Source organism: Monodelphis domestica, chromosome 4 (assembly GCF_027887165.1).
Source record: "Monodelphis domestica isolate mMonDom1 chromosome 4, mMonDom1.pri, whole genome shotgun sequence".
NCBI lineage: Eukaryota > Metazoa > Chordata > Mammalia > Didelphimorphia > Didelphidae > Monodelphis > Monodelphis domestica.
In genome coordinates this window covers 313,353,515-313,376,856 of record NC_077230.1, presented here as the reverse complement: position 1 = coordinate 313,376,856, position 23,342 = coordinate 313,353,515, and the positions used below count along the sequence as shown (strand labels likewise).

Here is a 23,342-nt window from a genome sequence, read left to right as displayed (position 1 = left end):
AGTTTTTCTGTAGCTCCAAGTCCATTCTTCTCCTACCATGATGCCTAACTTTGAGTCTGTTTATGACTACTAGACTGCCAAATGTACCATGTGAACTCTATAAAAGCCCCTTGTGAACTAGATATTCCATATCCAGAAATGACTTTGCAGCTTCCACTACTATGTCAGGCTTCTATTTCTGTCTTTCAAGAGTATATGAATTAAGAAGTATGACTGATGGGAAACTATCTTGGCCCTGAGAGGTCCAGTCACAGAACAGTAGCAAAAAAAAAAAAAAAGGTTGGCTTGGGCCCAGCACCTTCATGTGGCTGTAAGGCTTGCCACTGCTGGCATGCCTGATGGCCCAGTTTTATTTCCAACAGTAAGCTTCACTTTCTGAAGCTGTTTGCCCTGTGCCACATGAGAGTTCAAATGAGGTCAATGCTGGTCAGTTGTCTTAATAAAAGGAATAAATAAAATTAAAGGTTCAGGTCTTCCTCCCTACTATGCCAATTGGGGCACATTTTCTAGTCTTACTGTTCATCAAAAATATACAAGACTGGAGATTCCTACTTTTTGAACAATATTCTTCAAAAAGGAATCTCTTGTATAATAATGGGTAGCAAAATCTACCACCAGCTATTTACAGAGCTCTAGATCTTCCTGATTGTAAAGAGTTGGATTTTGTATTAAAAGAGAGAGAGAGAGAAGAGAACGAGAACCAATAAATTATGATTAGATGAAGGAATTTCAGATAAAAGTGTTATATTTGTGGGTGAAGGGAAATCAAGGATGTGGTATTGTTGTGTATTGCTGAGTTGGAGAGAAGAAGTAGGCCATGAGAAGTGTGTGGTTTGAAGACTGGCAGGTTAAGGTGTTTGAGGGAGTATCAATATGTATGATGGACCCTAGTTTGGGGTCAAAAGTTGGGGAGGGGAAATTGTGATTGAGGTGCTGAACTCATTGAGGATGAAAGAAGAATGTCCTGAAAGTCTGTAGATAACAGTTACCAGGATTTTGGTTAGGTAGAAAATATGAACCGTATGGACTTCAGAGGAAAAGAGGTTACTGAGTGATGGGGGTTTAGGGAGGGGAGTGGAAAGGAACTTAGAAGATGTTATATGTCTTTCCTAGAGAGCCATGCAGGCCCTATCTTGGCCTCAGGTAATGGAGGCGCTAGCTTGGAAGAGTCTTAATTGAGAATGAGATTTTTTTATTGTCATGACAGCCCATGCATTTCCCCTAGGTGGATTTATCTGGTTTTATTTATCCTACCTTATGGAAGTCTAGGTGGTGCAGGTGAGTGAAAATCTGGGTCTGAGGGGTAGAGATACCCTCTCTCTATCTGGTTATGTATTTCCTCGGAGAGAAGTTTAACACTTGTCTATTAAACATTTAAGCATTTCCTCTGTGAGGCTGTGCTGACTGTATCTACTGGAGGTCACCCTTCCCTTGTGGCAGGTGAGGTGGAAGAAAAGGGCCTCTACAACTGGCCTTCCACTCCTCCCTGGCATTGGCTTTTCCCCCCAAACAACTTTTCCCAGGCCAATACACACTGCCTGAACTACCCCTCTACACCCCCTCAGTCTGCCAAACCTATTCAGTCTGCACCTACTGACCATCTTGGCCTGGAACCTGGGAGTGGATGTGCTCTGGTTATCTGTTTCTTAGAGCTCTCCATCCCAGAGTCTGAGGCCTTGGGTTGAGAGCCCTTCAGGTTCATTGTGTGGCCCTGTCCTTGGTCCTACCCTGGAAGAGCTCATACTACAAGTGGTCTGGAGACACTAGGTGGGCCAGGCTGCTATTTCCTTAGGTCTGCTCATTCACTTCAAGAGGCAGTGCTCACCTGCTTTCTGAGCCCTGCTACAAGGTATTGCCCTAACCCTGGGGGCGATGGTGAAAGGGGTGTGTGTGTACATATACATATTATATATTAATATATATTTGCATTTGCATATTCATATACATCTATGTTATAACCCCAGGTTAGCATATTATATAAACATATAATAAATGAGTTATACTCATGCTTATTGGATATATGTGATATATTTTGTCATATTTTATAATATGTATGTTATTAATTTTATAACTGAGGAAACTAACAGGGTTAAATGATTTGCCCAAGATCACACAGCTAGTAAGTGTCTGATGCTGGACTTGAACTCCAGTCTTCCTGTCTCAAAGCCCAGTGCTTTATCCACTGTGCAGGAATAGATCTTGTTTTTCATTGTTACTTGTATGTTGTTTCTCCCATTAGACTAAGAAATCCTTGAGGACAGGGATCTCACAGTCTAATGTGAGAATGTTTTGGGCTTCCATTATATCCTCCATGTTTTGTATAGTCCCTGACACATAGAAGATGTTTAACACTTGTCTATTAAACTTTTTAAACCAAACAGTTGATAAGAAGATTTGTTTGTTAGCTTACTCACCACTTTTAGTTCTGGTTCTAAAGTCCCACAAAGGAATGTTAGGAATTTCTGAGCACCCTGATTACCTTGAACAGTTTAAATGTCATCATATTTCATGGAGAAGAAAGTGGCCTAGGAAACAGAACTAAATTCCAGTAGGAGCACTATGACTAAGAGGGATATTAGACAAATCATATAACTTTTCTCTGCTTCAGTTTCCTTAGTTATAAGTTAGTCAAAAAATTGAATAAAAAAACAAGAGGCAAAAGACAGTCTCTGCTTTCTGGGAATTCATGGTCTAATAGGAGAGCTAACATGAAAACAGCTATGCTATAAACAAGCAATATAGGGGATAAATTGGAAGTTATAATAATTTTCAAAGGAAAGGCATTAGAAATAAGAGAAATGGGAAATTCATCCTATTGAAATATGCTTGAATTTGAAGCCAGGGAAAGCAAGAGGTAGAAATGAAGGGGGAGACCATTCCAGTTATGGGAGACAGTCAGGGAAAATGTCTATCACTGGAAGGTGGTTTTGTCTTTTTTGAGGAATACCAATGAGGCCAGTATCACTGGATTGTAAAATGTAAGAAGACTGAAAAAGGTAGGGGGAGGTGGGTTATGAAGAGCTTTAAAAGCCAAACAGAGAGTTTTATATTTGATCCTGGAGATGATAGGGAGCTACTGGAGTTTATTGAGCCAGAAGGTGACATGATCAGACCTGCACTTTAAGACTACTTTGACAGTTGAATAGAAGATGAACTAAAATGCAGAGAAAGGCTCCTGGCAGGAGCACAAACTAGCAGACAATTGCAGTCAAATTGAGACAATAAGACTCTAAGCTCTTTATTCTTAATTAATTCTTCTGATATTCAGTTAATTACCAAATCTTGTCAATTGTGTTTAGTCATTTATTTAGTTATATTCAACTTTTTGTGATCCCTCAACCCATACTAGTTTTCTTGGCAAAGATATGGGAGTGGTTTGCCTTTTCTTACTCCTGTCAGTTACACATCCTTAATATCTCTTCCATTAATACCCTCTTTTCTATGCCCAAGCTGCATTTAACTGTCCTTTGCCTGACATGTATGGCAATTGTATCCTAAACGTTTTCCCTGAATCCAATCTCTTCCTTCTTGGTTTCATCCTCCACATGAGGCTAAATTGATAATCCTAAAAATCCTGACTATTACTTCTTTGTGTAAGCATTTCAGTGGCTTCCCACTATTAGCTTAAAATACAAGATCCTCTATTTCATATTGAAAACCTTTCACTGGCTGCCTGGAGCTTGTCTTACCATGCTCATCATGCATCACTCATACTTAAGCACTATGTAGTTCAGCCACACTAGCATTCTTGCTTCTCCCTGTATTCAACGTCCTATCTTGCACCTCTGACCCTGGATTGCTCTCCTGCATCTGGTTTCAAAAGGTGAAGGTAAGCATGCTATTATTTCAATCTCTCATTATTTTTTAAACCTTTACCTTCTGACTTAGAATCAATAGTAGGTTTTAGTTCTAAGACAGAATAGCAAATAAGAGCTAGGAATCTGGGATTAAGTGATTTGCCCAGAGTTGCACAGCTAGGATATAATGTCTGAGGCAAGATTTGACCTCTGGGTCTTCCCATCTCCAGCCCTGGCACTCTTTCCCCTTGTACTACTGAGTTGCCCCCTCAATCTCTACTCTTTAAGGGAATTGTATAAAGTCTAAATATGTTTTTATCTTTTCAAACATCCTCCTTCCACATTTCATTCTGGTCTTCTTGAGCTTCCAAAAAGGCACATTCTGAATACTTTATTTACAAGTCTTCTAGGCATTCTGTTAAAATCTGCAATTGTCTTAGAAGGTAACTGTTTAGCTAAAAACAAGGTGCTTTCCTTTACAACCTTGTTGACTTGGAAAAGGACCTGATACAATGGGTTGAATATTAAATAAGAATAAAGACCTCTTAATTCCAAACTCAACTCCAATATCTATTCACTTCCTGATGATTAAATATAGGAAATGTTTTCTCCCACTTCACAGCCATTCAGTAATGTAGATTTACTACTAAGATTTTAAGTAAAGGAGTATATAAATTAAATCATTATATCTGATTAGAGATGAGCTGCATCTACTACTTAAATTCACAATTCCAGATAGTACACATAGCAAGGACTTTAAAAATAAAGCCATTAGACATAAGAGTCTTCCAGAGACTTCAAAAGATATCTTAATTATATATTCAGAAAGAGCTCTTGCCCCTGCCATATGGAATGTGTTGCTAAGTTTAGAGATACAGAATGTTCACCTTTCAATCCACAAAAGATATTCTTAATTATAGCATACCTCAACCAAAATAACTGTCATTATTACTAGATCTTAAATGTAGTATAGTAACATAGGGCTTCTCATTTTCAGATTGTATATCAGTTACTATGGCTCTTCAGCATGTTTTCCCCCATTATATTAGATCTGGTTTTATAGTAGTTATTGGAAGAGAATTGTGAACCGCAGTCCGGATTTACAGAAGGGCTGGGAAATCCTGAAACAATATCTGTGCCGCTTAGACATTATGCATCTAATATGTTTACTGTCTTTGTTTGGTTTGGCCTCATTCATGCATTTTACTGAGTCTCCCATGCTTTGCTAACAGAATTTGACCTTAAATAGTGTTTCAAAGAAGATAGATTTTTCAAAGTTTAAGGCCATGTAAATACTTGGAAATATAAGAATACAACACAAATTTCTAAGAAATAGCATTTTTTATCAAGCCATTCTCCAATTGATAAATGGGCAAGGGAAATGGATAGGCAGTTCTCAGATAAAGAGATCAAAACTATTAACAAGCACATGAAGAAGTGTTCTACATCTCTTATAATCAGAGAGATGCAAATCAAAACAACTCTGAGGTATCACCTCACACCTAGCAGATTGGCTAACATAACAGCAAAGGAAAGTAATGAATGCTGGAGGGGATGTGGCAAAGTAGGGACATTAATTCATTGCTGGTGGAGCTGTGAACTGATCCAACCATTCTGGAGGGCAATTTGGAACTATGCCCAAAGGGCGACAAAAGAATATCTACCCCTTGACCCAGCCATAGCACTGCTGGGTCTGTACCCCAAAGAGATAATGGACACAAAGACTTGTACAAAAATATTCATAGCTGCTCTCTTTGTGGTGGCCCAAAACTGGAAAACGAGGGGATGCCCATCAATTGGGGAATGGCTGAACAAACTGTGGTATATGTTGGTGATGGAATACTATTGTGCTCAAAGGAATAATAAAGTGGAGAAGTTCCATGGAGACTGGAACAACCTCCAGGAAGTGATGCAGAGCGAGAGGAGCGGAACCAGGAGAACATTGTACACAGAGACTAATACACTGTGGTATAATCGAACGTAATGGACTTCTACATTAGGGGCGGTGTAATGTCCCTGAACAACTTTCAGGGATCCAGGAGAAAAAAAAAACACCATTCATAAGCAAAGGATAAACTATGGGAGTGGAAACACCGAGAAAAAGCAACTGCCTGAATACAGAGGTTGAGGGGACATGACAGAGGATAGACTTTAAATGAACACTCTAATGCAAATACTATCAACAAAGCAATGGGTTCAAATCAAGAAAACATCTAATGCCCAGTGGACTTACGCGTCGGCTATGGGGGGTGGGGGGAGGAAAAGAAAATGATCTATGTCTTTAACGAATAATGCTTGGAAATGATCAAATAAAATATATTTTAAAAAAAAAAGAAATAGCATTTTTTTAGTCATTTTTAGTTGTACCCAACTCTTTGTGAACCCATTTATGGTTTTCTTGGCAAATATACTGGAATACTTTGCCATTTTCTTCTCCAGTTAATTTTACAGATGAGGAAACTAAGACAAACAGGGTTAAGTGACTTTCCCAGGGTCACACAGTTAATAACTGTCTGTGGAAAGATTTGAAACCATAAAATGAGTCTTCCTGACTCTAGACTCTACACTCTATTCACCTATATACCACCTAGCTGCCCCCTAGAAACAAAAGTCAAGGCAAAAAACCAACTCTAAATACATTTGTGACTTTTAATTATCTACCTTTAGGATCTTTAATGTGTTGAATCTCTCATAAAGAATTAGTCTTACCCCAGGGACACTGAAACACATGTTACTTAGCTGATATTCTGCCAGGACCTACCTGAGCCCTGCTAACAATGCTTTGCTGCCTGTGGATAGAAGGCAATAGAATATCAAGCAATATTCTTGAGCTCTATTTCTACCTTCTTATGAGAAACTATAGCTGCTAAAGAGGCTAATGGAATAATTTAGCTCTCGTTTCCAACAAAAATAACTCTCAGTGTCCCAGCCATATTTGTATAATTTCTAAATATAGATCCACCATCTTCAGTCAGTCATTCTTCATTAGATATTTGAAAGGTGATAGGATTCATTGTTTTGTAAAGCCTGAAGGCAATTAAAGTAAATTCTACTATGCTATCCATGTAAAGAAAGTGTAAAATGTTGGTGTCTCTGGCATTTGGGTTTTGTTTTAAGAATAAAAAAGAAAAAATTAAGAAACACAATGCAATGATTTTGGTGAATTATTTCCATTTTCTTTATAACAATTTGTAGCTTTGGCGAAGAAGAAAAAAACATAAAATGCTATAGAGCTTTATTTCTCCCCAGGACACCTGTTGTCAGTAGTCACTGATTAGTTCTTGGCCTCTGGATGCTACATGAATTTAAGCCATTTTAGGGTACACTACTGAATTGTACATCTAAGGGCACTGTCGAGTGAGTTGAGAAAGCTGTCACATTAGTCAGTTAGAAAATATCTAAGGTTGGTTTAAATTTCAGGCTGTTTTTCCATACCATGATTCCATTTCTCAGTGTTTTGGTCTTGCTAGAGAAAGCTAACCCAGTGTAGAAACATAAGTATAATTTGACTAGTATAGAAATGAAGGAACTGAAACATTTTGATTGTGGGAGGTAACAAGAATACAATATCATGAATCTAAATCAACATAACAGGGACTGGACAGACTTATTTGGCTCCTGGAAACATATTTTGCAGTCTTCATGCCTTAAGTGCTCTGAATCTCATTAGGAATTTTTTTTGGTGAGATCTATTTGGATAATCACTTTAGACTATAAGTTGTTAAAGTTGTTGAGCTAGCAGAGTTATTTTTCTATATAGATGATGCAAAGAAATATTTCTAAAAATATTATAAATTCATTTATTACTATCTCTGATATTTCTCCTTTCTCCTCTCTCTTCAAATTTATTATAGTACTTGCCTCTCTTCCTTCCCCCAGATTTGAACCCTGCCCCTCTAACTCACTTCTTAATGTCCCTTTTCATTTTTTCTTGAGGAAGAAAACAGTAATGTTTTTATTTTCTCTTATCTATTTCAGAAAAGTAAAGAACCGGACAGGTAACAGCAAGGATAAGAGAGCAAATATTAGTCAGGTGCTTTGATTTGGAGAGGGGAATAGAAGTATGTTGAAAAGGGGATTTTGCAATTGGGGAATGGCTGAACAAATTGTGGTATATGTTGGTGATGGAATACTATTGTGCTAAAAGGAATAATAAAGTGGAGGAATTCCATGGAGACTGGAACAACCTCCAGAAAGTGATGCAGAGTGAGAGGAGCAGAATCAGGAGAACATTGTACACAGAGACTGATATACTGTGGTACAATTGAACGTAATGGACTTCTCCATTAGTGGCAATGTAATGTCCCTGAACAATCTGCAGGGATCTAGAAGAAAAACACTATCCACAAGCAGAGGACAAACTGTGGGAGTAAAAACACCAAGGAAAAGCAACTGCTTGACTATTGCGGTTGAGGGGAAATGTCTGAGGAGAGACTCTAAATGAACACTCTAATGCAAATACTAACAATATGGCAATGGGTTCGAATCAAGAACACATGTGATACCCAGTGGAATCATGCGTCGGCTATGGGGGGGGGGGGAAGAAAATGATCTTTGTCTCTAATGAATAATGCTTGGAAATGATCAAATAAAATATTATTTAAAAATTAAAAAAAAAAGAAAAGGGGATTTTGATCATAAGCCTGAGCCTACCCTTACTTAGATCTCTAATTTGAGAAACATTATCTTAAACAGGAACCAGTAAGTCAACATTGAAGAAAAATTAAAAAAAATGTATCAACTGTATCAACTAATATAAATAATAAATCATTAGTAATATTCAATGTGATTAAATAATATTTGTATTTATATTGCCTTCCACTATTTGTCTTAGGCAATAACTACTGTAAATGAATTTATGAAAAAGAAGTGGTATTTAAATGTTTTCTTCCAAATTTCCCAAATCATATAATTCTTTCAAAGGGATATATATCACTTCTCCTCTTAGTAAAGTATGTGTTGGTTCCAGAAAGATCATGACATCTTTGTAAAGAATTGCTTATACAATATACCAAGCTTTCATAAATAATAATAATTCATCACAATCTAAACTATAAAAACCTATAAAAAAAGGACTTAAACATGTTTCCATTCATAAGAATGTAGAACATGGTACTTACCACCATCTTCAACTATAAAGTAGAAACTATCACTTGTAGCATTAGTCCCTTCTCTTAAGACATAGCAGATTTTCATGTCATCAATGTCAGCTGGAAAAATAACAAAAGAATAAAATTATTTTTTAAAATTTGGAAAAATCATACTTTTTAACAGGCATTAACATGCCCTCTCCCCTTTAGCTCAGTCAGATATAAAAAATGCTTATCTTAACATGTCCATGCCTGAATATATTATTAAATACAAAACTCAGAAAGGGGAAAAGATTCCAGACTTTATAACCTAGTGATCATATTGGTTTTCTAGCAGCTCAATTTTGATATCCTCCTACCCACTACCCCCTCTCTTGGCACATCATGTCCCTGGGTGCCTACTCTCTGTCTCATTCCTGCAGTTGTCTCTCATTCTAGAAAACTGATCCCATAATAAGTAACATGTTTTCAAGAAACTTTGAAAGAGTATGGTGAAGAGAGAGCCCATCCTCAGATTTGGAGAGATCTGAGTTCAAGTTTGCCTTTAATGCATACTGGCTTTGTTTTGCAAATATATCACAACTTCTTAGTACTCCAGGCAACTTTCTGAGTCTACAAATTGCAAAACAGGTATCAATTTACATTGGTAGAGGAAGTTTCCTTATCAGAAATTCCCTATACAATGGTATCACAATCTTATACCCCAAATCTTTAAATTTAAGGGAAAAAAATTAGGCCCCATAATTGGTGGAAGGGGAGGTATTTTGGTCAGGATGGAGTCCTCATATATCATATAATTAGTCACTTGCATTGCATATAGGGGAAGCATTTCTTCTCTCTTGCCCTGCTTAACCTAATGAACCAATAGGTTAGGTAGCAATTCCCTCTTAAAGATGAAGGAGAGAAGGGAAAAGGTATTTTTTTTTTTAAATGCCTACTTTTAAGAAAAACACACGATTTATTAATAGGAACAAATGTCTGCCATAGCATTACAAATTGGAAAACATTAAAAAAGACATAATGTATTTTGTTCATGAAAATGAACTGCTGGGAAATTTCTATCTTGGCTGTCAGTGTCAATTGGATTTAATGCCTTTTTGATTATAATTAAAAATGATTTTTATAAAACTACATATCTAGAATGCACTAGACCACAGAATGTTTGTTTATTTCCTTCAAATATTTAAATGGACCTATGATTTCATTAATTTTAAAACTCCCTCCAACAATGACTGCTTATTTTCTGGGATGTTTCTCTATATTCTCTCATAAATTTATACCTCTGGAGGTTAATGCATTTTGGAGACTTTTATCGATTTCTCCTGGTTTAATTTTATTAAAATTAAATAATTTACAGAGTATCTCTGTAAGACTTTGAGGAATACAGAAAAATAACTAAGACAGAATTCCTATCTTCAAGGAGCTTACTTATTTCATTATTTGTACCAATTCATTCTTCCCAATAATGGTGCACTATCAATGAAACTAAGTAACATTCTCTTTCACTGTTGTAATCGCCACCATAAACCAATATTTGTGCCAGATAAGAAAGATAGTAATTATTTCTAAGACTATAAGAAAAGTAAATCATCACTAAAAATAGATTCAATTATACTTCCATATTTCTTTGCTCAAGAAGAGTTCCAGAGTTTTTCCCTCCCTTTAAACAGAGCTTCAAGCATTCACCTAATGGGAAATATGTACACAAACATGCTCTATTAATATATCTTATAATCAAAGTTCAATGTTGGAGTGGTCAACTTCAGGGTGTGATTTATATCTTTTGGAAATGGATCTCATGACAGACTATTCTTTTTATGGTCAAGCTATGGTAAAATAGGACTATGTATATCCTGCAGAGATTTAAAGATGTGGTCATTTAAAGACAATTTTTAGGTTAACTATTACCAATTACATGTGGACATTGTGGGGATGACGTGACCCTCTGAAATACCTAAGCTTTTTAGATAAGCTGCTCCATAATATATCATTTACCAATTATATCTGCATGAAATCAGACTGTTCCTTTATGCAAATTCAGGATGTTTTCTTTGTAAATTCAATCTTTTCGACATATCTACTTTTATCTGAATTAAACTAGGACCAATATAATTTAATGGCAACTGAGTTTATGATTACAGACCTAAAGCAAGATGCCAATATTCACGTGTTATACACTGAATTTGGACAGTGGAAGAAAGTTAAAATAGTTCATTTTGAAGACATCAAGCCATAATTGACTCATATCTCTCTTGCTCCTGATTGACACAGCTTCCAAAATAATTTACAACAGGAAAGTAATTTATACCTGAGGGGAGGATATAGTTTAGTACTCACTATTTTTCACATGTTTTTTTGTGGAAAAGAGATGTTCCTTTGTTGCTAAATGAAGATTCAAGCCAAAAATCTTGGAAATATGGTTTGTCTAAGGCCAGGGAAAATCCTATCTGTACAATGGCAGGAATGGAATGAGCATTATTCATTGATTCCCCCCAAATCCTTTCCAACTTTTGGGAAATTAATAGAAAATTAAAGGTGAGAAGCTTCCCCCCCCCAAAAAAAAAAAAGATGAAATGCTAGGTCAACTAGCATTCATTGTAGCCTGCTTTTATTCCCTGGATCACACACAAATGACAGAAAATTATATGATAGCATTTCTCTTCAACTACTAAGGAGCCCCTCCCACTCACTGGCCACTCATTCTGACAAGTTTTAACTTATTTTTAGGAAGAGAATTGTATTCTGCTCTGGCCATGTAACTCGAATATAAGGTGACTTCTGATCAGGTGTTAAGATCCTTGATTTGTTCCCTACCCCACTACATAATTAAAAAAAAAAATGGTGGGCAAGATTATAATCTTCTGCAACCAGAACATGAAAAAACTCTATTGAAAACAAAATTCTACATCAGTGTTTTCCAAGAAAGGAACAAAGCCTTTAGAATTATATTCCCAGAGAAAGAAAATGCTAACTCAAAAATGATTTTAGGAATTTTTTAAAATTTCATTTAAGGAATGAAAAGATGACATGCTGGCAGGTCACTTGTCACAAAATTTTCATTCTAAGTAAAGGCAAGTGACTTTGATTAGCCCAAACATGCCAAAAATATGTTTATCTTCCTACTTCATCCAGTTAGAGGTAGAAGAGTCTATGATTTACTTTTTTTCTTTTTTATCTCTAAGAAGGAAAACAATTAATTATAGTAGTCTTATTCTATAATTGGAGGCAGCTAGATGGCTCAGTTGATAGAGCACTGGGCCTAGAGTTAGGAAGACTGGAGTTCAAATTTGACCTCAGACACTCACTAGCTATAGGACCCTGAGAAAGTCACTTAACTGCTCTTTGCCTTAATCCACTGAAAAAGGAAATGGAAAATTACCCCAATATCCTTGCCAAGACAATCCCATCAACAGAATGATCTATGGAGTCACAAGGAGTTGGACAGGAATGAATGACTGAACAACATTCTACAATTAGCCTCAAAATTGTTTTAAAGATTAAGATAGGAATTCTTAGGGTGTGTTCACCCTTAAACAATTCACACACCCAATGTTTAAGCTATGAATACCCTATTTATATGTATATGTGTATGTATAGATAAATGATAGATTCCCTTTGTTAAAGTATAAAGGAATTAAGAAGATAAAAATATCTTTTAAAAAACAAAATCTAAGACATAAATAGATGTTCTTATATTTCTTAAATATATATTAGATTTTCTAATCTATACAATCTTCTCATGGTTTATGTTATTAATAAAATATAAGTTGGGGCAGCTGGGTAGCTCAGTGGATTGAGAGCCAGGCCTAGAGACGGGAGGTCCCAAGTTCAAATCTGGGCTCAGACACTTCCCAGCTGTGTGACCCTGGGCAAGTCACTTGACCCCCATTGCCTAGCCCTTACCACTCTTCTGCCTTGGAGTCAATATTGACTCCAAGACGGGAGGTAAGGGTTTAAAAAATAAAATAAAATATAAGTTATCATTTGGTTAAATGCAAATGATAACTATAAATATAACCTCAAATTTGGGCTACTATATTAAGCTCTTCCAAGGTGATTTCTAAATTATATGACTGTATCCTAAAATGAATTCTAATAATTATTTTGACCATTTTCAACTGAAATACAATTTTACATTTAAAATGTTTTTAAGGGATATGATTGGGGATGTAGATGTAGCAATCACCGTACTGTTAATATTAATAATATGGAAATAATGTAAATCCCAGTGGAATTGCTCATTGGCTATGGGGAGGAGAGAAAGGAAAGAACATGATTCTGTAACCAAAGAAAACTAAATTAATTAATTAAATAAAAAATTTCAAATAAATTATTTAAAATGTTTTGAACTCTTCTGAACTATTGCCTTAATAGTTTTCCTAAATATGTTTTTAATTGGAATATAAAATATAATATATTATGTTACGCACATGCACAGATATATGTGTATATATACATACATGTTTATATATATATACATATATGTGTAACAGCATATTTTCTAGCCTACTAAATACTACCAAAATATAGTTTAATACATTCTTTTATGTTAAAAATCCAAAGCTCAGGTTACAAACAATATGATTGTGTAAATAATACATTCCATAAAACATAATGTACAATATTATACACATACACAGATATATGTATGTGCATACATATATGGAGATGTACACATATATACATGTACATGTAAAATAATATATTTCTCTTGACCACTAAATCCTAATCAAAATTAGTTCAATAAATCCTTCCATGAACCAAAACCACAGCTCAGCTTAGCCCTTAGCCTAAACCCATACATCATTTCCCTTCTATAAAAGAAACCATGGCAACTCCATAATGGAGTTTTTCCATTCCTTCTCACTTATCTAATCTCCATAAATAACTGCTAGGAACCAAATTCCAGCCTCAACTTGTTGAAATGAGTGCTGTTTGATTACGTATATAAAGTGATTTTCTTAGTAAAATATTCTGATCCTTGCTAGAGTCAAGTTTGCTGGCCTCAGAAAAAAGCAGCAGAATCATTTACAATTATTTCATATTCACAAATGACCACAAAGGTGTGGTGTATACCTGTATAAGAACAGAAGATATAGAGGGGCAGAGAGCAGAGTGGAGCAGAGGAGTGCTAAAACTCACCAATATTTAAAAGATGATTCTTATGTGTTCAGAGCTGTAGGATTTTGTACTGGGATCATTTTAATTAACCTTTTACTCCAAATTCACCAGGACCCCTTATTATCTGTAATACTTAATCCTTTTCACAGTAGGAAGGAATGTTTAAAGCATCATTTTCTGCTCTTCAATGCTCAATAAACATCTCTCATCCTTTTTACTTTCCACAAACATGGACCAGAGGAGAGACAATGTGGCAACATATATATGGTACATGTCAGGAGCCCTGACCCAAAAAAAAAAAAAAAGCTTCTTGCTGCTGATTTGGCATGACACTTGGCATTTTGTAACTCGCTTGTCTCTGCAGGCCCTGGGGGATATTCAGGCATTTAGCCAAGATTCAAGGAGTTGGAGTGTGGTGTGGGGCTATTGCCAGGATCTAAAACAGGTAAGTAGTTCACTTTAACACATTTTGAGACTCCCATGTCTATTAAAGCATTTGTTATCTGAAAGCAGAGCATTGCTAGGAATCTGGAAACAGGAAAATGACACTCCCAGTGGGATATCCCAGAGCTAAACTTCATCCCTGAGCATAAAAATCAGTGTGAGGGATATATATCCAGTTTCAACTCTGTCATCCTGAGGGGGGTTTTCATGAAAGCAACCAAAATACTTTGAAAAAAAAAGTCGCAAGGTGTAGGGGTCAGGGCTTTGCACCAAAAGGGAATGCTGAACTAGGTAACCAACCATACCACTAGCAGCAATGCATAATTCACTTGTCCTTCCTGCCTCAGGCTATATGTAGATAGAGAAGGGATGCCAAAGCAAGTGGCTCATTCATTCATTCATTCATTCTTTCATTCATTTGTTCATTCACCAAACATTTGTTCAATGTGTATTATGTTCAAAGAACTTTAATTCAGATTTGAAAGGAATTTAAGCTTTTAAAATAATCAGCTAAAGGAGGCAATTTGTCCTTTGGGATTTGGAGGTTAGGAACTGGGGAAAGCTAGAGGGGAGAACAGATTTGAATTTGTTAAATAATTACTTCAGTTTTCCATTAATTGTTAACAGTCTTGATTTCCTAACAGAAAGTTGGAAATATGTTATTACTCAATGTATTATGGCTTGTGTATATTGAATAGCACCTTACTCAGAAGTTTGTTTATTTGGTTGTTTGTTGTTTTTTTTTTTTAATTTGGATGGAATCTTAGAAAGCATCTAATCAATTCATTCAACCATTTCACATTTTACCATGGGGATAAATAATTATCATTATCATCATACTGTCAAAATGATAGAAATGAACCAGGTCTTCTCTTCTGCCTATCCTCAGCTTCCTAGCCCACTTCCTTTTTCCAAACCCCATCCCATACATTCATCCTAGGTCCTTCTTAAAATTCTCAGTCTTTCATATCTTTCCCAGTATCCCTAAAATGTTATCACCTTCCAAACATCCATCCATCCATTTTTCTTATGCCTATTCCCTCTGTTGACTGTCAGTACTAGTGGACACATGACCAGAGATAATGATTAAAAGTTTTCATTGGTGTACCCCCAGAATAAGCCTAAACATATCAGAGAATCCAGGAGTAGGATAAAAGTCTAAGCACCTAAGGCCCTAAAGCAGTGAATTCTTAATTTCTTCCTGAAGGGGAAGAAAATAATCAAAAACATCATCTCATTTAGTCTCATTGAATCCTTCTAAGGCAGAATTAGGGAGGTATTAGTATCCCCATTTTATAAAGGAAGACAATGCCACAGAGTTTAAGTGACATCCACAGTGTCACACACAGGAAGTTAGTATCAGAGCCAAGAGCATAGAGTAGTCCTATTCCTATTCCAATACTCTATTTTTGCATTTGTCAATGAAAGCTATCACTTCCAGAAATAGAATACAGTGTATTCAGTGACTGAAAGTAAAGAAGAGAGAATGGTACCTTGTGTAAACTGAGTGATGCTGTGATTGCCTTTCCCCAGGTTGAAGAGAAAGCCATGGTGTGGGGCTCCTGTCACAATGAACTTGAGGGAAATGTGCAAGCTGTCCTTGTCTTCTGCTTTCAGTATTTTGTTTGTGATCATGAAACCCAAGTGTCCAGTTGTCAAGATACGAAGGGTGGGGGCACCTTTGTTCACCACAATTTGAGGTGAGCTGTTGTCCACAGCAATCACCTGGATTTTCATCATTTGGGGTCTCCTTGTTTCAAACACGGTATTAGGAAAAACATAGAAATCAGCATGTGTGCCATCAGTCACAGTGAAAGAGAAGCTATCTTCAGTTGATTCTGTTCCATCATGTTTGTAGCTGATCAAATTTTCATTCAGGTCCTGTTTGGTAAAGACCATTACAGGCCTGGTATTATTGAACATGAGATGACCATGAACAGGCACTTGGATGACAGTGAATTTCAAGAGATGGTCAGGAGTATCTCTGTCTTCTACAGTGAGTTCAAAAGGAGTGATAAGCTTATTTTCACTTTCACTCACCACCAGGTTATGAATAGTGACCACTGGCTTCTTGTTGTCTACATCACTAATGGAGATCCGGAAAGTACGAAAGACAGAGTTATGTCCATCAGTCACTTCAAACTCAAAGCTATCCATTTTTACCTCATCATCAGATGTGTGAATGTAATAGATTTTGTTCCCTGCGAGCTGAAGCTGAGTGAAAGAGGTGATGGGCACTCCTGACTGATCTGTGCATTCCAAGTGACCCCTCACAGGGGCCCTAGTGATGCTAAAGACTAAGTTTTCATCAGGACTGTTGAGGTCACTGGTGCTCAGTAAGTCTGTTGTAAGTGTTACTCTGCCACCTTCTTTCAAGGAAACTCCCTTGCTTATTACATCTGGGAAAACTTTGTCTATGCTACCAATGGACACATAAAAATAACGGTCAATTAGAGGATTTATTCCATCAGTCACATCAAATTTGATCAGGTCCCTAATACCTTCCTGTCCCAAATGCACATATTGAATTAAATCTCTATCCACTTCATCTTGGGTAAAATTCATGCCCAGTGTGATATTCTCAACTGCACCATTAGGCCTTTGTCTTTGTAACAGGCCATGCCCTGGTCCATAACGGATAATATAAACCAAGGTTTTGTCTTCAGAGTCTAAATCAGTCGCCATCAAAACCTTATTGCTGATAATTTTAGTTTCTCCCATTTCAATTTCTAGTCCATTATTGATAGTCATTCTGGGGGTCTCATCATCAACAGGTATGACTAATATGATCACCCTCCTCTCCACTGAATACTTGCCATCGGTTAATTTTATGGCAAAGCTGTCCTCCTGAGTCTCAGAGTCATCATGCTCATAAATAATGCTAGAACTCTCAATGATTTGATCTAGAGTGAAGCTTTCCACCAAAACTGTACCATTTATTAACTGGTTCATGATGTGACCATGGGTAGGAAAATGGGTAATGATGAAAGTCAGGTCATCTGCAGGAACATCTCCATCAGCAGCATTGAGGATGGGAGTATCAATAACCAGACTCATTCCTTCCATCACCATAAATTCTCGCATAAACATTTCTGGCTGCTCATCATTAGTTGGAATGATCACAATGGGAAAAAAGTGTCTGTGAGAAAAATTAATCCCATCAGAACAACGGAATGCAAATCGATCTTCCACTGGTTCCACACCCTTATGAATACTCTGGACATAATAGATATGTCCCTGTTTAAGGTCTTTCAGAGTAAAGGCACTGATGGCTATTCCTGCTCTTGATTTCTCTGAGCCTGGGGCTGGAGAAATATTTTCAACATAACCTGAAGTTGGCTGAGTAACTATAGTACATAAAATGTCATCATTAGGGGAATCAATATCCTCAGCACTTATATGAGAAGTGGTAATAATCCTTTTGTCACCTTCCACAACCATAAATTGTTCACCCACAGTGACTTCTGGGGCTTGATTATCAATAGGGAGGATGGTCACCAACACAGTAACCCCCTGCACAATGTTGCCACCAATACGCCACTCCTGAGACATATCTGACAATGTCAGGTTGAAAGAATCCTCTTTGGGAAATGGGCCTATTTCACCACTAGTGTGGGCATAGACAACAGATCCTTCTAGAATCTCCCTCTGTGAAAACTGCTCAGCTGGAATTCCATTCACCAGGATCTCCCCATATAGTGGGGGGTTTTCCAAGAGAAAAGTCAGCATCAGATCATCAGTGTCCTCATCAGTACCCTTGATTACATGAGCAGTGATTTCAGCAGCTTCATTTTCTAACACATCTAGGTAGGAACCCAATGTACCAGCAGGCAAGGATAGAGTGGGTACCTCATCATCTACTGGACGTACATTTGCTCTGAGGGTAATGGGTACCACATGAAGTCCATCACTCACTTCTATAGAGCAGCTGTCACTTAGGGATTCATCTCCATTATGGACATAAATGACCCTGCCCTGAACAATGTCCTCTAAGTGAAAGAGGTCTCCCATGACTAGCTTCCTTTGGCTTAACTGAATTTGGCCATGCTTGGGAAGCTGAGTGAGGGTGAAAGAGATCTGAGTAGTATCTGTGTCCACATCAGTAGCATGAAGCTCAGTTTCACTCAGGATATGCTGGCCCCTTTCCTGGATGGTGAATCCTGTATTAAGGATCTCAGGGGGTTGATTATCCACTGGCTGCAGATAAAAAGTAAAGGTGCCTGGAACCATATTCCCCGCTTGGTCTTCTACCCGGTACTGGAACTGAGCCACCCGAGCAGCCACTCCCAATTCCTGGTCTGGGGGTCTGTAAGCAATTTTGTGGTGGTTAATCTGGGCCTGAGTGAAATGAGTCACTGCAACTGAGGGATTATCAGTCAAAACTAATGTGCCCATTGGGGCAGGGGAATGATTCTCATCTGTGTCTGTAGGGGGCTGAGTGACAATGTATCGTAATTCTCGGTCATCTGTGTCCAGGTCAGTATAGCGCAACCATTTCTTCCTCAGTGGAGTTAATTGGTACTCTTGTACAACCATCCTCAGTGGGCAGCCACTGCCCAGCTCTGGAGGTAGGCGATCCACAGGATGAATACGAAGCATGAACTTTTGTGGCCCTGATTGGTTGGGAGGGTCGTGGTCATCTTGGACTCTGAAGACAAACTGGTCCATGATAGGTCCCAATCCAGGACTGTGGGGACCAATGTGCCGGTAGAACAGCCTTCCCTCAACAATGTCCCGTTGCCGCCACTCTATGACTGACTTTTCATATAATGTACCCTGCTGGGAATCCACCACTTGCCTCCAGGGACCCCCAGTAAGCTCTTCTCCATCTCTGGGTGGATGGGTCTGGCGTAGTAGCAATTGTCCTGTTGCTGAGAAGGGGGGCTCCAGCACAAAGAGTATCATAGAGTCTTCAGAGTCAATGTCAGTGGCACTCAAAGCCAGGGGTGGAATTGGAACAGTATCACCCTCAGCCAGCCCCAGTCCAGTATTGGCATTGAGGACAGGTGCCTGGTCATCAACAGGCACCAAAGTGATGGGAAAGAGGAATTGTACCTGGTGGCGGCCTCCTCCATCTATCATTCGAAGCACCAGGTTATCACTCAGAGAACCATCACTATCATCATGCTGGTAAACCACCTGTCCAGCCTCCAGCTCAGCTACTGTGAAGTGCTTTCGTGGTGGTCCAGAACCAGTCATGGCAGGATCTCCAACAGAGGAACCCAAAAGGGCCAGATGCCCATGCTGAAGGCCAGCCACCACCTCCAGATGCACAGCATCTAGGTCATCTTCATCACTGATGACCAGATTGGAGGGTCCATTGCCTGAAGGGCCAGTGAGGGGCCGAGACTGACCCTCGAAAAGGATAAGACCAGTATTTCTGGTGACCACAGGAGCCAGAGTGTTCATGGGTTTCACAACCACCATGAAGGCAAAAGGATCTGAGGCTGCACCCTCTGGATCTACCACTTCCAACTCTAGTTCAAAAAGACGCTCTTGATCAGAATCTTCTGCTGGGGGCTGGTAAGCAATTTTGAGGAGTCTTAGGTCCCGCTGGGTGAAGGAAGACAGAGGTAAACTGCGATCATCAGTGCTCACCAGGTAGCCTTGTCCTGGTTGGAATGGTGAAGTGAGATTGAAGACCAGTAAATCAGGGTCTGATTCTGAATCCTCAGCTGCAAGCATGTCTGGTGTCAGGGCAGTCAGCACAAATTGGTCCACCTCCATCATCATCATGGCAACAAAACTGGGCTTAGGTGGTGTGTTTTCAGTCCCACCCCGAATCCTTACTAGCACCTGGAAGTGCTCCCGTTTCAAAGATGGACTTCCTACTGGGGCACCTCTGGGGTGCAGCTCCACCACCATGGGCACCCAGTCTCGATTTGGGGAGAGACCAGGTGCTGTATGCAAATATTGCACTCCCAAGTCCAGGAAAGCGTTGCAGTCCATCATCAGAGGCTTCCCTAGTCCTCCTCCTTCCCCGTCCCTCTCTGTTCCTAGAGCATGTGGATAGTTAAGCAGTTTCCCATAGCGAGGAAGAGCCCCTAGCCCAGAGAGGATGCCTACCCTACATTCCTCTGTCTCAGACTGGTAAGTGAATTCTAGGCTACGATGATCTAACGGGTTGCTAGTTCCCAGAAGCTCCTCTACGGTGAGGGGCAGGTTTCTGGTTACTATCTCCAACTGAGTAAAGATTACCTCCACCTCTAGCACCAGGGGCAGCACCACTGACCCCGTGGGAGTATCATAGCGCAGCTGCAACCGGATTCGGTCCCGTGAAGGGCTGCGGGCACCCAGGTGCGAGTAGCTCACCTCTCCAGGGCCAAAGTCGCAGGGGAATCGCTTGGGGTTGAGGTGGCCGGGTAGCTGAGCCAGAGCGTCGTTGTCCAGTACCATCACCTGGCAGTGATCTCCTGGTTGCACCTGCAGCACCAGGTCATGCAAAGGATCCAGCCAGACTGCTCGCCCGAAAGGCACCCGGAGTCCACGGTTGGCCAGGACTATGATCTCTTCTTCAGGCGTACGGGACGACCCAGTGAAACCAGGAGACAGCAGCGCAGAACTAGGGCCAAGTTGAGCGGAGACCCACCTTCCTAGTGATAGAATTAAGAGTAATAGCCAGGGCAGCAGCTGCACCCGGGGTGGCCGGGAGGTGACAGAGCACACAGTCCCGGGCCGTGTAAGAGAGATACCCAGAGTTCCTGCAGCTCTGCTCCCGCCGTGGTGCATGATGCCGGTCCTTCCTTAGTCTGTGGAGGTGCTCCCGAGAGCCTTAAAGTCTGGTTCCCAGGCAGGGAGCAAAAAGCACCCTTGGGAAGCGTAGGGGGTTCAGTGAATCTGCCTCGTTTTCCAGTGCTCTCAGAAATAACTGGACCGAGAAGAGAGCAGCGCAATTCAGGTTGGCGCTGCTGTTCAGAGGACGGATCTGCCAGGGCTGAGCCCTGCCAACTCAAGGTCTCCACGACTTCTGACCCCTTAGCCGGTGTAGCCCTACAAACTGAGTTTTTCCCTGTCCCCTCCTTTGCAGGTCCTTGGGGACCCGGGCAGTGAGGGAAATCCCGCCCCTCGCCCCCCTTGCTCCTGCTTGTCAAAGTGACCAATAGATCATGTGGAGAGGTAGGACCCTCGTCGAGGATTGGGTGTAAGCTGCTGTCAATCAAGTCAAAGACAGAGGCGGGGAAAGGGTGGGGTAAGGGCTGGGGAGAGAAGCTGCCACAGGTTGTTCTTAGTGACTCGGGGAGAAAGACTTTGGCTCCAAAACATACTGGAGCTCCCAACTCTTGCAGGCTTCTCCTACTTAGCATTGTCCCGGTTCTAGCTATTGAAGGAGGATGGTGAACATGCTGTACAGACCAATATACATACAATTATTTTTCTTTGGGTTTGAGGATTCTCCTTTTCCTTTTCACCATGAATTTTCTTTAGAAAAGAGGTAGGGGGTGGGGTGGGGGTGAAGGCGGTCGGAAGCTGAATTTAAAGCTTGAACTCAGATTTCCCGGGTCAGTCCCGAAACCAAAGCAGTTCGGGGTGACCACTTGCAGATTTTCAGGTGACTGATAACTTGGGCTGATTAAAAAAAAAAAAAATCAGAGCCAAAACTTGCTCCGCATTTCTTCTCCCCTTTAAGAAGCACAATGGATACCGTACTGTGCCTTGGGTGGCTTTACAAGTTCCCTCTTCCCCACCCCCTATGCTATCAAAGTTCACAAACCAAGAGAAAGGGGCACTTGGAATGCGTGAGAAATGCGGTCGGAGCAGAGTCCTGAAAGAACCAAATTAAGGAAGGAGTTGGAGAGAAAGTGGCCTCAGGCGCTAAAAAAAAAAAAAGCCGGGAAGGGCTAGAAGAGCTGTCATTAGAGATGTTCCTGTTCCCTTGCAATAATTAGACCAAATACAAACTAAATCTACTTGTCAGCATCACATTTCTTTACATGTAAAGAGAATTGATAAATATCCGGAGGGCAAGCTAAAATAAATCGGATCGAGTTTCACTGTAGTCAGACCTGAAAAAAGTCAAAGCTTGAGCTCTTCCTGCCCTCTTGTGTTTATATATTTTCATTGATATTTCTTTTTTTAAAAGCCCTTCCTTTTCATATTAGTTCCTTTCAGTCATTTGGCAGATTTGCTTATCATTAGCCAATTATTTTGTTTTATTTTTAGGTAAGGATATTAGTTCTATTGTAATTGTAATTCAATTTACACAAGAAAATAGAATTGACCAGCCATTCCCTACCTGTCATCTTGATCCAAAGGCATATTTGGGTTTTGGGGGACTGATCATACTTGGGGGGGGGAGTGAATCAAGGTTGGGAGAGGTATAAGAAAAAAAAATTAATTAGTCCTTCCTAAAGCTATAAAGGGTAAAAATAGATAACTTTCAATTTTAGTTTAATTTTTTGATTTTTGTCTGAATTCAGAATCGCAGGCTAGCAAGAACTTTAGAAATCATGGAGTCTCTCATTTAACAAATCAAGCAATCAAGACCCAGGGAGGTGAAAGAAATTCCCCAAAGTTACATAGCTACTTAATGACAGAATCAAAACTAGGAGCCAAATATCTTTACTTCTCTTCCCATGTTCTTTCATTGCCAAAATACTAGCTCCTTAAGGTAGAGTGGGATATTTCATTATTTAACACAATCACATCTGTTTTACAGGCTGCTGTACACTAATTGGTGTGTTGTAAATAGGGAATGTTATAGGGACTGAACTAAGATAGGCACTCTCATATACTGTAGGTGGTGTGAATTGGTTCAATTTTTTGAAAAACATATTGGAATATGCCCCTCAAAAGTGATTCAATATTCATACCCCTTGAGCCAGAGATCTCATTGGTAGGCAAATAATTCAAGGAAATAAAAGACAAAAAGAAAATCTCACAGACATCAAAA

General features: G+C 39.3%; 1 protein-coding gene across 1 annotated transcript in view; it reads right to left on the bottom strand.

Moving 5' to 3' along the window:
• FREM2 (FRAS1 related extracellular matrix 2) overlaps window positions 1-21,488 on the bottom strand; it is a 207,239-nt gene extending 185,751 nt beyond the window's left edge. Inside the window, exons 1-2 of the mRNA XM_007495371.3 lie at window positions 15,946-21,488; window positions 8,918-9,007 (exon numbers count right to left, since the gene is read on the bottom strand). Coding sequence (XP_007495433.2) covers window positions 8,918-9,007; window positions 15,946-21,181 — 5,326 coding nt within the window. The 5' untranslated portion in view covers window positions 21,182-21,488. The remainder of the gene's footprint in view (window positions 1-8,917; window positions 9,008-15,945) is intronic.
• Window positions 21,489-23,342: the final 1,854 nt, after the last annotated feature.